This window comes from Triturus cristatus, chromosome 3_2 (assembly GCF_964204655.1).
Source record: "Triturus cristatus chromosome 3_2, aTriCri1.1, whole genome shotgun sequence".
Classification (NCBI taxonomy): Eukaryota; Metazoa; Chordata; class Amphibia; order Caudata; family Salamandridae; genus Triturus; species Triturus cristatus.
In genome coordinates this window covers 929,883,434-929,897,090 of record NC_140584.1, presented here as the reverse complement: position 1 = coordinate 929,897,090, position 13,657 = coordinate 929,883,434, and the positions used below count along the sequence as shown (strand labels likewise).

General features: G+C 43.3%; 1 protein-coding gene across 1 annotated transcript in view; it reads right to left on the bottom strand.

The window, feature by feature from the left end:
- Window positions 1–13,657, bottom strand: part of LOC146858828 (uncharacterized) — a 1,229,505-nt gene that overhangs the window by 1,085,031 nt on the left and 130,817 nt on the right. The window contains exon 2 of the mRNA XM_085647127.1: window positions 1,568–1,714. Coding sequence (XP_085503253.1) covers window positions 1,568–1,714 — 147 coding nt within the window. The remainder of the gene's footprint in view (window positions 1–1,567; window positions 1,715–13,657) is intronic.

Here is a 13,657-nt window from a genome sequence, read left to right as displayed (position 1 = left end):
GCCTTTACAATGCAGTTTTTACATCGCAACATCCTTTACAACACATACATTTACATCGCATGCCACTACAACAAATTTTTTAAAACTACATTAACAACGCATTCCATTACATCGCATTATACCTTTACAACGCATACCATTACATTGCATTTAAGGTAGGTGTTGGATAGTGTAGGGGTAAAAACTACTATTCTAACTCCAGGGGGTGCAACAGTAGGGTAAGAGTTGGATAGTACAGGGGTAAAAATTACTATTCTAACTCCAGGGGGTGCAACAGTAGGGTAAGTGTTGGATAGTGTAGGGGTAAAAAGTACTATTCTAACTCCAGGGGGTGCAACAGTAGGGTAAGTATTGGATAGTGTAGGGATACTATGCGTTGTAATGGTATGCGTTGTAATGGTATGCGATGTAATGCCTCCGTTGTAGTGACATGTGTTGTAGTGTCATGCGTTGTAGCGACATGCAATCTAATGGCTGCGTTGTAGTGACATGTGTTGTAAAGGATGTTGCGATGTAATGACTGCGTAAGTACGGTGCATACCCCCACCCCCGTATGTACCCCCACCCCCCGTATGTACGGTGCGTACCCTGGGGGTACGCACCGTACATACGGGGGTGGGGGTATACACCGTACATACGGGGGGTGGGGGTACGCACCGTACTTACGGGGGGTACGCACCGTACATACGGGGGGTGGGGGTACGCACCGTACTTACGGGGGGTACGCACCGTACATACGGGGGGTGGGGGTACGCACCGTACAGGTATGGGTGCTGGGGTACGGTGCGGACATGGGGGGGGTGGGGGTACGGTGCGGACGTGTAGGGATGGGGGTACGGTGCGTACCGGGCCCCCTTTTCGCCGTGCATCGTGGCATACTTAGCTTTTCCGGCACTTTTTGGGTTCCGTAAAAATATTGCCGTGCGAAATGCTGTGGGTACGAATCGAACTTGCTGGTCTGTAAAACGCTGCCAGACTCCGTGTGAATGTCGCGTACGCGGTGTCCCGGATCGGAATTGTGGGCATATTTTAGCCGGTCGGTGTTTTTTACGATTCGTACAGAAATGGTGTTTCTGGACGAATCGTACTTGCGGGTTGGTAAGGTGGTTTTCACGGGTACGAGTCGGACGGAGAAAACGCTCCGTCCGACGGTTCGTACCCGGGTTTTACCGGATCGGAATCGGCACCTAAGTAGTAAACTTACATGTGTGGAGATCTCCCCATAGAAAGACTGAAGAGGTAAAGGGGAATATTTCCACCAGTAGGCCTGTGAATTGCATTTTGTATTAAGTAATACTTCTGTAGGCCAATTTTACGTACTTCAAAAAACAGTTTGTGCACCGTGCCCTAAGCATTAGATCAACTATAAAATATAATGATCCTTATGTATGACGCATGACTTGCTAAATACCGAACAATACAACAAAGAGAATACAGAATGAACAGGAATAGTCCAACAGAGAGATGGCAATGAGATGTAGTTCGTAAGGATGGAAGGGCTACAACTTCTTCCCCTGTGAACCCAACAAAATAAGCTGGATCTATCAATCATATATGAAATACTTACCAGCAAGCTTGGTTGGTTAGGATACTCGCTGAAGTGCTTCTGAACAAATTGAGGCCCAAGAAGCTGGAAGATCATTTGTCTTTTTTTGGGCTCCTGGAGATGTTCCTTAACCTCATCAGCAAGAGCTGCTCCAAGCTTGTCTAAAATCTAGAAGTAATCAAAGCTTTAGTTTACATTCCTCAGCTCAGGCTCAGACATAAGCCAAGTTCTCTTTACTTTGTAATGACAGAGCACGAACAATGCTCCCTTTCTGCACTGAGGAATGGACATCAAGAAACTGGATGAAATACAACAGATCCATGAATAAAGTCACCTTTACTTGGAGCTGTTATATCTCCTCATTATTCAGTGATAGCCTGACACCTTTTATGCTACAAAGGGGATAGATGGACAAGTGGCTTATTTGTCGGCAGTAGAATTAGGAGACCTAAGCTCTAATGCTGGCTTTTAAATTAAGTCAGTTACGTGAGCCTGCAAAATCACTTCGTCCCTCTGTGGCTTAGATCTATTACATCTTCCAATGCTTACAGACTTTTTCAGTTCTACTGTGTATATAAATGTGTGAAGTGTGTTTAGTCGGGCAGATTTACTAATATTACAACATATTAAAAAAATGACATTTATAAAATGCTTTTAGATTTCCTTTATGTGGTTTGTCAGTTGCTGAGAGGTTGCATTTTCCACAAGTCAGTTCCAGATCTCAGAAATTATTTTAGCTGAACTAAATAATTATTCCATTCATATTTGTATTCCCTTGATTGGCTCATAGTAGTAGTAGCTCAAATTCAGCTCTCTGTCTGTCACGGCCTTGCAACACAGAAGCCTATTAGGTAGTCTTCCAAGCTTTGAAGAAGTCGAGACAACTGAGCCTGTAGCAGATGCAGTGGTTGACATAAGGCCACCTGCTTTGCTCCTGCAGGACTTTCTGAAGCTACGAACTGATGGGAAATTGGGAGATTTCCATAGAGACAAGGTCAACATTGCTCAAACACCTGCAGAATGTTGAGGCGAGGCTCTCCAGTCAGTCAAACACCACCAACATACTGTTGCACAGCACTAAATTGGCTCCATGCCCATACTAATTAAGGGCTGCTAAGTTATGGTATGATATTTTGAATTTTTATATAAGGCTATATGCAGCACTAGGATCCTTCAGGGCACAAGTTGCACTTGGCTATAACGAGAAAACCACACATTGTAATAGAACCTATACTGGGAGAACGTCTAAAAGAGGCGACTGCTAAAGGCCCTTCTTGATCTGAGGTGTTTTTGGACAGAGGGCCAGAGTCCAGGAGGAATGTTCCATAATATTGATCCCTGTACCAAGAAGTTCTCAACACCTAACTTTCAATCAAACCTATCATCAAACAGCATTTGTAAAGCGCAACACTATCACCCCATGTGGCATCTGGGCACTGTGTCTCCGTCAAAGAGCCATGTCTTGAGTCTCTTTCTAAAGTCTACCAGCGAGGGGGCTGGATAGAGCTGGAAGGGAAGGTCGTTGCAGGTTTTGGCAGCGGTGTAGGAGAAGGAGCGGCCACCGCTGTGGCTGTGACAGATGCGGCGTGTGTCTGTGAGGGTTGGTGGAAGTTCAGTCGATGGTTGAGGTAGGCTGGTCCTAGGTTGTGGAGGGCTTTGTAGGAGTGTGTGAGAATCTTGAACTGGCATCTCCTCTGGATGGGGAGCCAGTGGAGGTCTGTCAGGTTGGGGGCCATGTGGGTTTGTTTGGGGAGGTCCAGTATGAGTCTGGCTGCCGAGTTCTGTATGGTCTGAAGTCTTCTGAGGAGTTGGGTAGAGGGCATTATGAGAGTCAAGGCAGCTGGTCTCAAGGGCCTGAGTGACGGCCTTTCTGGTGTTCGTTGGGATCCATCTGAAGATTCTGCTGAGCATGCAAAGTGTGTGAAAACAGGAGGAAGCGAATACGTTGGCTTGTCGTTTTATGGTCAGTTGACAGCCGAGGATAAGGCTGAGGTTGCGTGCATGATCGGTCAGTGTGGGTGTAGGTCCAAGTTCTGCAGGCCACCTGCTGTGGTCCCACGCAGAGGTGTTCGTCCCGAAGATCAGTACTATCATCCATTTGGCTCCGTTGGTCCTGGCATCAAAGAAGTTGGTTTTGGCGTTGAAGGGAACCACGGTGAGCGAGAGGATTAGTTGAGTGTCATCTGCAAGGAGGGTCATGTAGATGTCGAACAGGGTGGGGCTGGGAGATGATCTTTGTGGTACATGGCACATGATGTCTTTGGGTGCAGAGGTGAAAGGAGCGAGTCGGATGCTCTGTTTGCAAGAGTTTGGTTTGTTTGCACAAGGGATGCCCATGGCATAGTTTGATAATAATCACAAGGTCATAGCTGGAATATACCATCTATTGAACTACCAAAACCACTTTTTTCAGAAGGAACTCTGGATCATAGTCAGGGTTTTAAATGTGAATCCTCTCTGAACCAGCCAGTGCATTATGTCTTAGGAATAATGGCCCATTGGGTACAGCTGTCTAATTCTTTCGACTGTATTGAGTCAAATGTCCCCAAAGCTTTTCATAACTCTAAGAATCACTCCCTTATGGTTCCACATATTGACTTCGCTATTGTACATCCTATTGTGACATGTAATAGGTATGAATAAGTAAAATGTAATAAGGTTTGTGTTAAAAAAAATACTTTGGGATATTACCACTTTTCCATCCTAATGCCCACACTCTGGAATGTCGCTCTTGCAGTTGTTAAAGGGATGGTGATGTTAGTCATCTTTTTTAGTCATATAAGGCAAGCTGGGTGTCTCAGAATGCTTTTAAGAAAGTAGATATTTTAATGTAAATAATATGTTAATGGGAAGATGTGCTCAGCAGATCAACAAAATGCTTCCAAACATTGACAAAAAAGGTATCTCTCACCAGTCCTATGAAAGTAGGGCTAGGGTGCAGCAGCAATCAAACACAGTCATAGTAGTTTGACAGATTGCCACACTGCTTCTGATGGATGTCCTTCCTCACTCAACATTGCTCATTCAAGCGGATGTTTCACCCTGATGTTGAGAAGAAAATACATTTGATACCAGCATTTGGAGAGGTTCAGTGAAGTAACCATTAGTCAATAAACTAGGGGCAAATAACTGAACAACCATCCTTCTTCCACAATACACAGATAGTATTAGGGTCTAAAGTGCTCTTGCTCTCTACCACTTTTCAAGGACTCTGGTGTGAGTTCCTTGTGCCATTTACAAAGCCATGATCCATTGATCCATTGATCCTGGCAGGGCTTGGTGCCAAAGCCTCCATTGTGATCTGACCCCCTTAGTTCCCTAGTGTCTCCTTTCCTGTTTCTACAAACATAAGGATTGGGGTGTCAGATGCTGCATGCTGCATGGAAGAGCTTGGACAAATAATGGGTGAAGGCATTCACTATAATTTAGGTGGTGCATTGCCATCAGATAAAGAAGGATATGAGAGGCAAATCAACAGAAGGGGTGCAGGGTTCACACTCTCTGTGGATCTAGGGTGGACTTTCAGCAGTAGGTAGAGGTGGACAGCAAGTGCTGCAGGACATGCAAGCTCCACATGTGCATCTAAGGTAAGCACTATATTGCAAGGTGATCATTGTGTAATATCATTGACAGTTTCGAGGGGTGCCGGCAGTGGAGGCCCCCAGTAAGTTACTGGTATGGCTTTTGCCAATATATACTCCCAGGTAGCAAAACCCATCAGAGACAATGTGCAGAACATTTACCCAGGTCACTACGTGGAGCTGGCACCATCTGGAACACAGATGACTTTGCTTTGTTTACCTGGAGACCAGAAAAACTCCTAAATACCACACGATTTGCCAAGTCCAGAGGCCGGACCATGGGGGGTCATCAAGGAAAATGAGGATGTCGACTGGCATTAAGGGATATCCTATCTTTAGGAGGTCCCCAAGTCTTATCTGATGGGAAGGTCCCCAAGTCTCTCATCATACCCTCACCAGGATTTCCCAAGAGCAGGACATGTATTTTACCAATCACTTTGATTTTTTGCAACCGGCCTAAAGGCCATAAATATTGTACAAAAGCTTTTTTTAGTAAATTCTTTCACTATGTCCCTTCATGGCACTACATACCAGCAGAAAAGCTTGAAAGCAGTTACTCTGCATTGCTGTACCTCTTCATGGGAGGAGTGAGAAGCCATGGGCATGGTGGCTATTCAGGGTTGGATCAGCTGAAGTGGGACCGTAAGAGAAGTCCTTACACTGTCTGGTGGTCCCTAAATAGTCTTGCCCCGCACTTTGAGCCACCCTCCCAAGTTAGCACACTATCCCCATACCACTCACTCATTGAGTTCCCGAATCATGGCATATAGGAGCTGAATGGATGGCACAGACACCCTTCAGACCGCTGGCCGATATATCACATGGGAGCTCCAGTAAAGAAGGGATGACATGATTTTCTGAATATTTCACATGATAATTCAAGTATTGTTGGATCTGCCAACCACCCTGTTCAAGCTACTCCAGGTCACACAGAGGGTTCAACACAGAGTATGCAAAGGAAAGACAAGCAAGTGAACATTCAAATAAAGAGAAAGAGAGGGTTAAGCAGGAGTACATGCCGGCGTTTTTATATTGCATGAATCAGTCTCTTAAATACTGTATCCCTAAAATGTCGCCCTACTGACTTCCACTGGTTTCATACTGCCTTCTTTACATTCTAAGAAGGTGGGTACTTGCCAGCTCTAAATTATACATTGCTACTTTTCTGGCTCTGGCATTTTGCACCTCTAGCCTTATGCTATGCCCAGTCCTTAATTTGTAGAAAATAAATGCAGGGGTCCAGAGTTTTTCTTAGGAGACCACTGCCAGAGTATCAAATGCCAGAACTGTCATATATCATGGCTGCATAGTCTTGATTGTAACACATGCCCCTTTACTCCACTACCCTACACGTCCTGTCTCTTTATCTCACTCTTGAAGGCTCTTTTTCATCCTTCCTTACTCCCTATGTCACTCTTTATTTATCTTGCTTTTTCCCCTTCTTTCTCCATTTTTTACCTTTCTCTCTCTTACTCTAGGTCAAAGTGTCATGACATAAATAAGTCCCAGCCACTAAGAACAAGCACCTGTGTCCACTAACTACAACCTCTAGCACAAACTAAGTACTACCTAGGTCTCTCTGGGTTTATGTTATACCTCTTCGGACTAGTGGATTGGTGTCTCCAAGCTCCTAAAGCCTCATTGGACATCATCTGCTGCCTTATTGCAAGTGTTGGTAGATGTTTCTCCACAATCAATACTTGCAAAATGTTTCCAGTCTTGCCTGAATCATCATGCACCTAATTTGAAGAGGAAAATTTAGAACTTTGATAAATGTAAATGTCCTTCACCAGCCCCCCCTATTGATGAACCAGAACTTTTCAACTGTTCGGACTTTCAGCATTTATATTTGTCTCTTCTACAATCCCTCCCTCCTCCCCTCCATCCCCTTCCCTGCAGAGAGGTGGTATTTACCATTTGGTGATCTTGTTTTTTTTATATAACACTTTTTATTGTTTTAAATACAATACAATATATACCTGCAATCACAAATTACAACACAGTGGACAGCAGGGTGCCCAACCTCCATCACATACCTGGGCACCCTACAGTGTCACTGCAGCCCAATCCGCTCCCTCATGCCCTTCCCTTTCCCAGCTGTGTGGGTTTCAATATGCATATGTCCATGTCCAGTGTCTAAGGTCTTCTGCAAAGCTCGAGGTGGATTCTTCTGTACTGGACCAGTCCCTCCAAATTTTCCCATGCTTTTAAGTGCAGCCCCAGCCCATGAAGATAGGCTGTTCTAAGCAGAGACAGCGGTCCAAACCATGCTTCCATCCTTCAACGAGTATGTCCCCAGGTCACCCCATGCCTTGGCAATATCGTGTTTAACTACAACCAAGCACAGCCACAGTAATACTTTCTTATATCCATTCCTGTCAATGTCATTAGAAATATTGAGCAGTTCAAGTCTGGGATTTCTGGGGAGGATCCAACCTAAGACCCTTCCAAAGGATGCCAATATTTCCTAACCAGATAGGCGCAAGGACTGAGCGTCCCCAAACAGTGTGAAGGAAGATGTCCACGTGTGCTGACCAATGCAGGCAGGTTTGTGAGTTTATAGCTCCTACTTTCCACAGCCTCAACCTTGTGTAGAAACACTGAATTGTGGAAATTGAGAAGCAATTGGGCTTCCAGAGGGGGTGATAGGGATTGCCTTCAGTCATCATCGTCGATTATGCCCAGATTTAATGCCCTTACCTCTCACAGTTGGTCAAAGAAATCCAGCATGTTAACAACCAGAGATTTATAAATAAGGGAGATTTGATGCTGTTGGAGTTTTGTCAGTACACCCTTGGCCTCCAGTGGGCTGTGACCGAAATATCATACAAGCCAGAGATATGTGGGGAATGCTTGTGTCTGATCTGTAGGAGTAGTAAAACTGGTTGTAGTGAATAGTGGAGCTCATATTCCTCCTGCAGTTACATAAATGACTTCAACGTGGTCTGATGTACCAGGTCTCCTAATCTAGAAATCCCAAAGCCTGACAGTGCTGCCATCTACCAAAACCACGTTCTGGTCCATAAGGGAGTCTCCCGGGTCAATCGCAATCGACAGAACCAGCCACGGGACCTAAATGTGTCACCCCAAGCTTTAAACACCATTTGGGCAGCTGTAGGGATGGACTGTGCCTCCATAAAGAAGGTTTGATAGTTGTGTTCCATTCATCACCCACCCTTCAGACGTATAGGCCGGATCTCAGAACCCACCAAACCACCAATTATTTAAGATTACCAGGTGTGATAGTAGGACACAATGTCTGGCATCATCATGCCTCCTTCAAAAGATGAATTAAAGTATTTGCAATTCTGGTGGTTGGTGGTTCCACAGAAAACCCAGTAGCAGTGTGTTGATGCTACTAAAAAAAGTCTTCAGAATGGAGTAAGGAAAGTTCTGCAATTGGTAAAGCGGGCGCGGAGCATCACCATCTTAAAGATAGTTGGCCTACCAAATAAGAACAATGGGAGTGAAGCCCAGAACCTAGACCTGGGGATCTGGATCCATCTGGAAAATAGAAACTTTGCTTTGTTCACCTGGAGGCCAAATACCAAAATATGTACAAAGTCCAGGGGCCGGACCATAGGGGGTCATCTAGGAAAATGAGGATGCCGTCAGCATAAAGGGAGATCATATCTGTCACTCCCAATGCAAACTCAAACCCTCTCACCCTTGCGTCCATCCTCAGCCATTCAGCCATTCTGCAAGGGGTTCGATGTCAAGTGCAAATAGCAGGAGTGACAATGGGCACCTCTGCCGCATTCCCATTTTGATCAGAAATAACTCAAATATGGCCCCTCCTATATGGATTCATGCAGATAACATCACATAGGACTGTTTCACATAGCTAAGAAATCAGGGACCGAAATTCATCTTGGCCAGTAGAGAGAATAAATAGTCACATCCTACTGAGTCGATGGATTTGTGGAAATTCACCATGAGCAACGCCTTGTCGTCAGGTAATTTGTCTGCTAAGGCTACCGCATTGTGAACTCTCCGGATGTTGTGCTGAGTTGTACGGTGCTACACAAATAAATGTTGGATGGAATGCTGAATAAATCATGCATTTACCCCCAGTCAAGAGATCTGGTTTAAATCCACCGTTCTTTTGCTCACCATGCCACCCCAGTTCAGACCTAGCCATATGCAAATCAGGCTTGACCCTGTTCCTTATGGGAACAGTCCAGCCCGAACTGCCAAGCCAGGTCCTCCCTCGACCGGAAACAAGCATCCTGGGACCAGTTTTGGTGCAGCATGAAACCCAAGTGATTGGGGTGGATCAAAGAGCCCACCACTTTCAACAGCCAAAGTGCTAGGGCTTTGGCTCAGATCATCATGTCTGTGTTTAGAAGATATATAGGACGGAACGATGTGTAGTCGGAAGTCAGTGGGTCCAATTTCAGTATAAGGATAATATCTGCTGATCGCAGATTTGGTGGAAGTAAGCCAACTTCTGTAGCCTCCTGAAAGGTGTCAAGGAGAGGGGCCTAATGTGTGACCATAAGGCTTTGAAGAATGCCACCAGGAACCAGTTGGATTCCAGGATTATACTGGATTGGAACTGATTCAATACCTCACCCAATTCCTCCACAGTGATTTCAGTATCTAGGAGGTTCCTCTCCTCTGTGTCTAGTTTGTGAGTGGTAAGATCTGCCATAAAGGAGGTCAGATCTGTTAGTTCAAAATTGCACAGAATGTTATAAAATTGGATGTAATAGGGCACAAATCTACAATCTATGGGGAGGTCGCTGCAGGCAACCTTACCATCGCTGTCCAAGATGTAGGTGTTGGTCTCTCTTGCAAAGGCAGATGAGCTGAGCCAATATAGCGTTTTACATGCCTTGTCCCCCAACTGATATATGAAGCTGTGGGTGGCGAACCATGCATTATGTGCATTGTCCAGCAGAGGCTAGTGTAGGACTACCTGGGTATAGAGTAAGTCACGGAGGATAGAACAGCCAGGGAGGCAAGGTACCACGATTTCTGGTCCTGGATACGAGACTCCAGATTCATTATCTCCTGTTGGGATTTCTGCTTTTGACCCATACAGTAGTTCATGATTTGCCCACGAATCATGGTTTAAGTACCTCCCATAATGTCCTTGGAGACTCAACCAAACCATCATTCACTGTCAGGAAAGAAGGTTTGGCCTCAAGGAGAAAGTCCCAAAACTCTGGAGCCATCAGTCTCCAAGAACAGAGGCTTCAGTCCCTTCCCCTCCCATGAGGTCCCATCTGTATCACCATTTTGGCTGGTGTGTGGTCTGAAAGATCACGGGCTGGGATCCTCAATGTCCCAACCCTTGGGTGCTCGGATTCAGGTAGCAGGAAATAATCTAGTTGCAAGGATGAGTTGTACAACTCTGAGAAAAAAAGTGTAACATCTTTCAGTTTGGTGGTAAGGTTGCCAGGCGGTTCACTGACACAATATCAACCCCCATAATATCGGCCTACACAATATTGAGAAACTAATATTGCATGCAAAAATATCGACTACCTATATTTACCATTAAAAATACAAAAGTATCTAAAATAAAGTATATTGTTATAAAAAATTAGATGCCAAAAATATTGAGCACAAAAATATTGTAAACAAAAATATTGTTACATTAAAAAATATATAAATTAATATACAAACATCCACAATATCGACAACATAAACATCGCTTAAATATAATTTATTTTTAACGAAAACATTAAGGGCCCTATTACGATGCTGGACGGGGTTGCCTATGATCAACACCGTTTCTGTGTGAGAACCGATTGACCATAGGTCGGCGGTTCTGCACATTCTATTACATTATGACCACACATGGTGCGGTTGCAAACTCCGGAAATCGCTTAAAGCATAACCTCCCATTGAGAAATGGGAGTTTGTAGAAATTCCTTCATCGTGTGCAACCGTAGTCCGCGGAGGGGTGGGGGCCCTGCTAGGGGCCCCCAAAGTCGCTTTTCCACAGCCTTTCCATGTCGGAAATGCCAACATGGGAAGGCTGTCGGAGACCGATTTCATAATCCCGACGGCTGAAACGCTGTCCTGAAGGGATTATGTACGGTTTCCAACTGGCCGATGGGCTTTTTGAGTCCGTCAGAGGCCAGTCGGATTGACCAGCCGGTTTACACTCCGACCGCTGACATTGAAATTCGGCAGTCGGTCTTTAAACCTACGATGTTGGTCGGTAAGCCTCTGACGAGAGGTTGGAGGTTTACCGGCCGACATCATAATGAGGCTCTAAATACACACACTTAAAAATATATATTAATAAATAGCACAATTAAAATAATAATTTTCAAAACAAAAAATATATCTAAATATATATTAACAATTATAAAATATATAAATATAAAAATAACGAAACAACATTAATATTTATTTAAATAATCAAAACAAAATACAACAAATACCATTTATCATAAGTGAAAATGACCAAACCAAAGACATAGAAAACCAAATATATTGTTACATAAATGTATAACATTAAAACAAAAAACCTTAAATAAATATATACAATGTTTACCAAATTAATATATAACTGACAAAATAATTAAACAGATGCTATAACAACCAATACAATAAAAGCATAAACAACAAAAACCAATAGAAAGCTTCAACTAATTGAAAAACACTATAAAAGAAGCCAGTTAACTAACCCAAAATTACCTCACAACATGCAAACATTGGAGAAGGACAAAACTCTGCCAGAATGAAGCCCCAAAAAATGACCTTCAAAAGAGCCACACCTAAGAACTCAAATTCGAAGTAAGTAAAATACCTAAAAAATTTACATATTCCCCTAACTAAACTTAAAATAATAAAAACATGTTAAATGAATAAATATTAGCATTTCCACGTTTTGCCTGATTAAACAAACTGATTTACAAACCTTATCAAAAATCAACACTGCTAAGAAATAAACTGTGCAGCATTCTACCAATAAAAGATTAAGAATAAAAGAAAATTGATCAAACAAATAAAATAAAGTTAGAATAACCATTAATAATTTTTAAACCTTAGGTAAATCAAGCGATAAGCAAAACTAATCAACAAAATAAAACTAATAAACATTAACACGTTTTATTTTCTACAGGCTGCAACAATTCCAATCTAAAAGCTACATTAAAGAAACCAACTAAATCTACCAAAAATATTAAGTATTGTTTTAAATATACTTAAAAATAAAACCAACTAAACACTAACTAACCTGGAAAAAAGTAAAATGTATAAAATGTCCATCATAATGATACAAATATTTTTTTACCCAACAGATAACAAAAACAACAGTTAAGCAGAAAACACCAAACTTCAAAGAAAAATCGAAAACGACTAAAACAATATATATGTAAGTAGTAAAAAAGTAATATAACACTGAAAATATTTACATTGCGTTTATTATTTTGATATATATATATTCACAATATAACTAAGAAAATAATAGAAGGGGCTAAATTCATTGCCTCACAAAAAGGGAAACTCTTGCTATGTTACATGTGCTACACTTATTCCCAAGAAAGATCAACTAATCACATACATTGGAAATGCACCAAATACAGCTCCAATTCCTGCTATGGGAGGGCAACAACCAGGGCAACTACAGTTATAAATGTTAAAGAACATAACCACCCCCCAATGTTACTGAAATTGAGGTTAGAGGTGTCTTACAAAACATCAAAGAGGCAAGCACTAGCTCCCAACAACCAAGCACTCAAATACTAAAATACGTCCTAATCCATGTCCCAGGGCAAATAACTGGCCAGTTACCTGCCATCCCATCATTAAAACGCCTAACAGCCAGGACCAAAAATTCTACCACCCAAACACCACCAGCCCCAAAAACATTTTCAGAAGTAGAAATACTACCTGAACACACAATAACACACAAAGAGGAACAATTCCTTCTTCATGACAATAAAAGTCATGAAAAAAGAATTATCATCTTTGACACCCCTACTAATACTAATGTTTTCTTTCCACCAGGCGGTTAAACCGCCTGGTGGAAAGAAAACAAAGGTCTGAGGCCTCCCTGTGCCTCAGACATATGTTGATGCACACAGGAAGGCATAACATATGCCCCCCTGTGTGCATGCGCATAGGTTCCTGCATGGCATGGACTTACGAGTTCATGCTGTGCAGGAATCTTGTGAGGCAATCCCATTGCGGTGCCTTTTTAAAAGGCACCACCGCCTGGTGCAGGAGGGGTGGTCCATCGTTTTACAGATTACGACTTTGAAAATCATATTGGTGGCGGGCAGTCGTTCCCTGGCAGTGGCGCAGGAGCATTACAATGCATAATGCTGAGCTGGGACTGACACAGTTCCGCTCAGCATATTTTGAGTTCCCAGCCCACCCCAAGTCCCCAAGCGATGGGGATACATTCAGGGGGGCACAACATGTGCCCCCTTGTCTGTAGTCCCCCCAGTTCGAGCAGGGCATGGGCGTCACCTTCAATGCCTTGCTAGAACTTTTTGCCCATTCCCATGGCGGTGCCTGTTTTCTAGGCACCGCCATGGGAAAGGTCAATGGACCGCCAACCGTA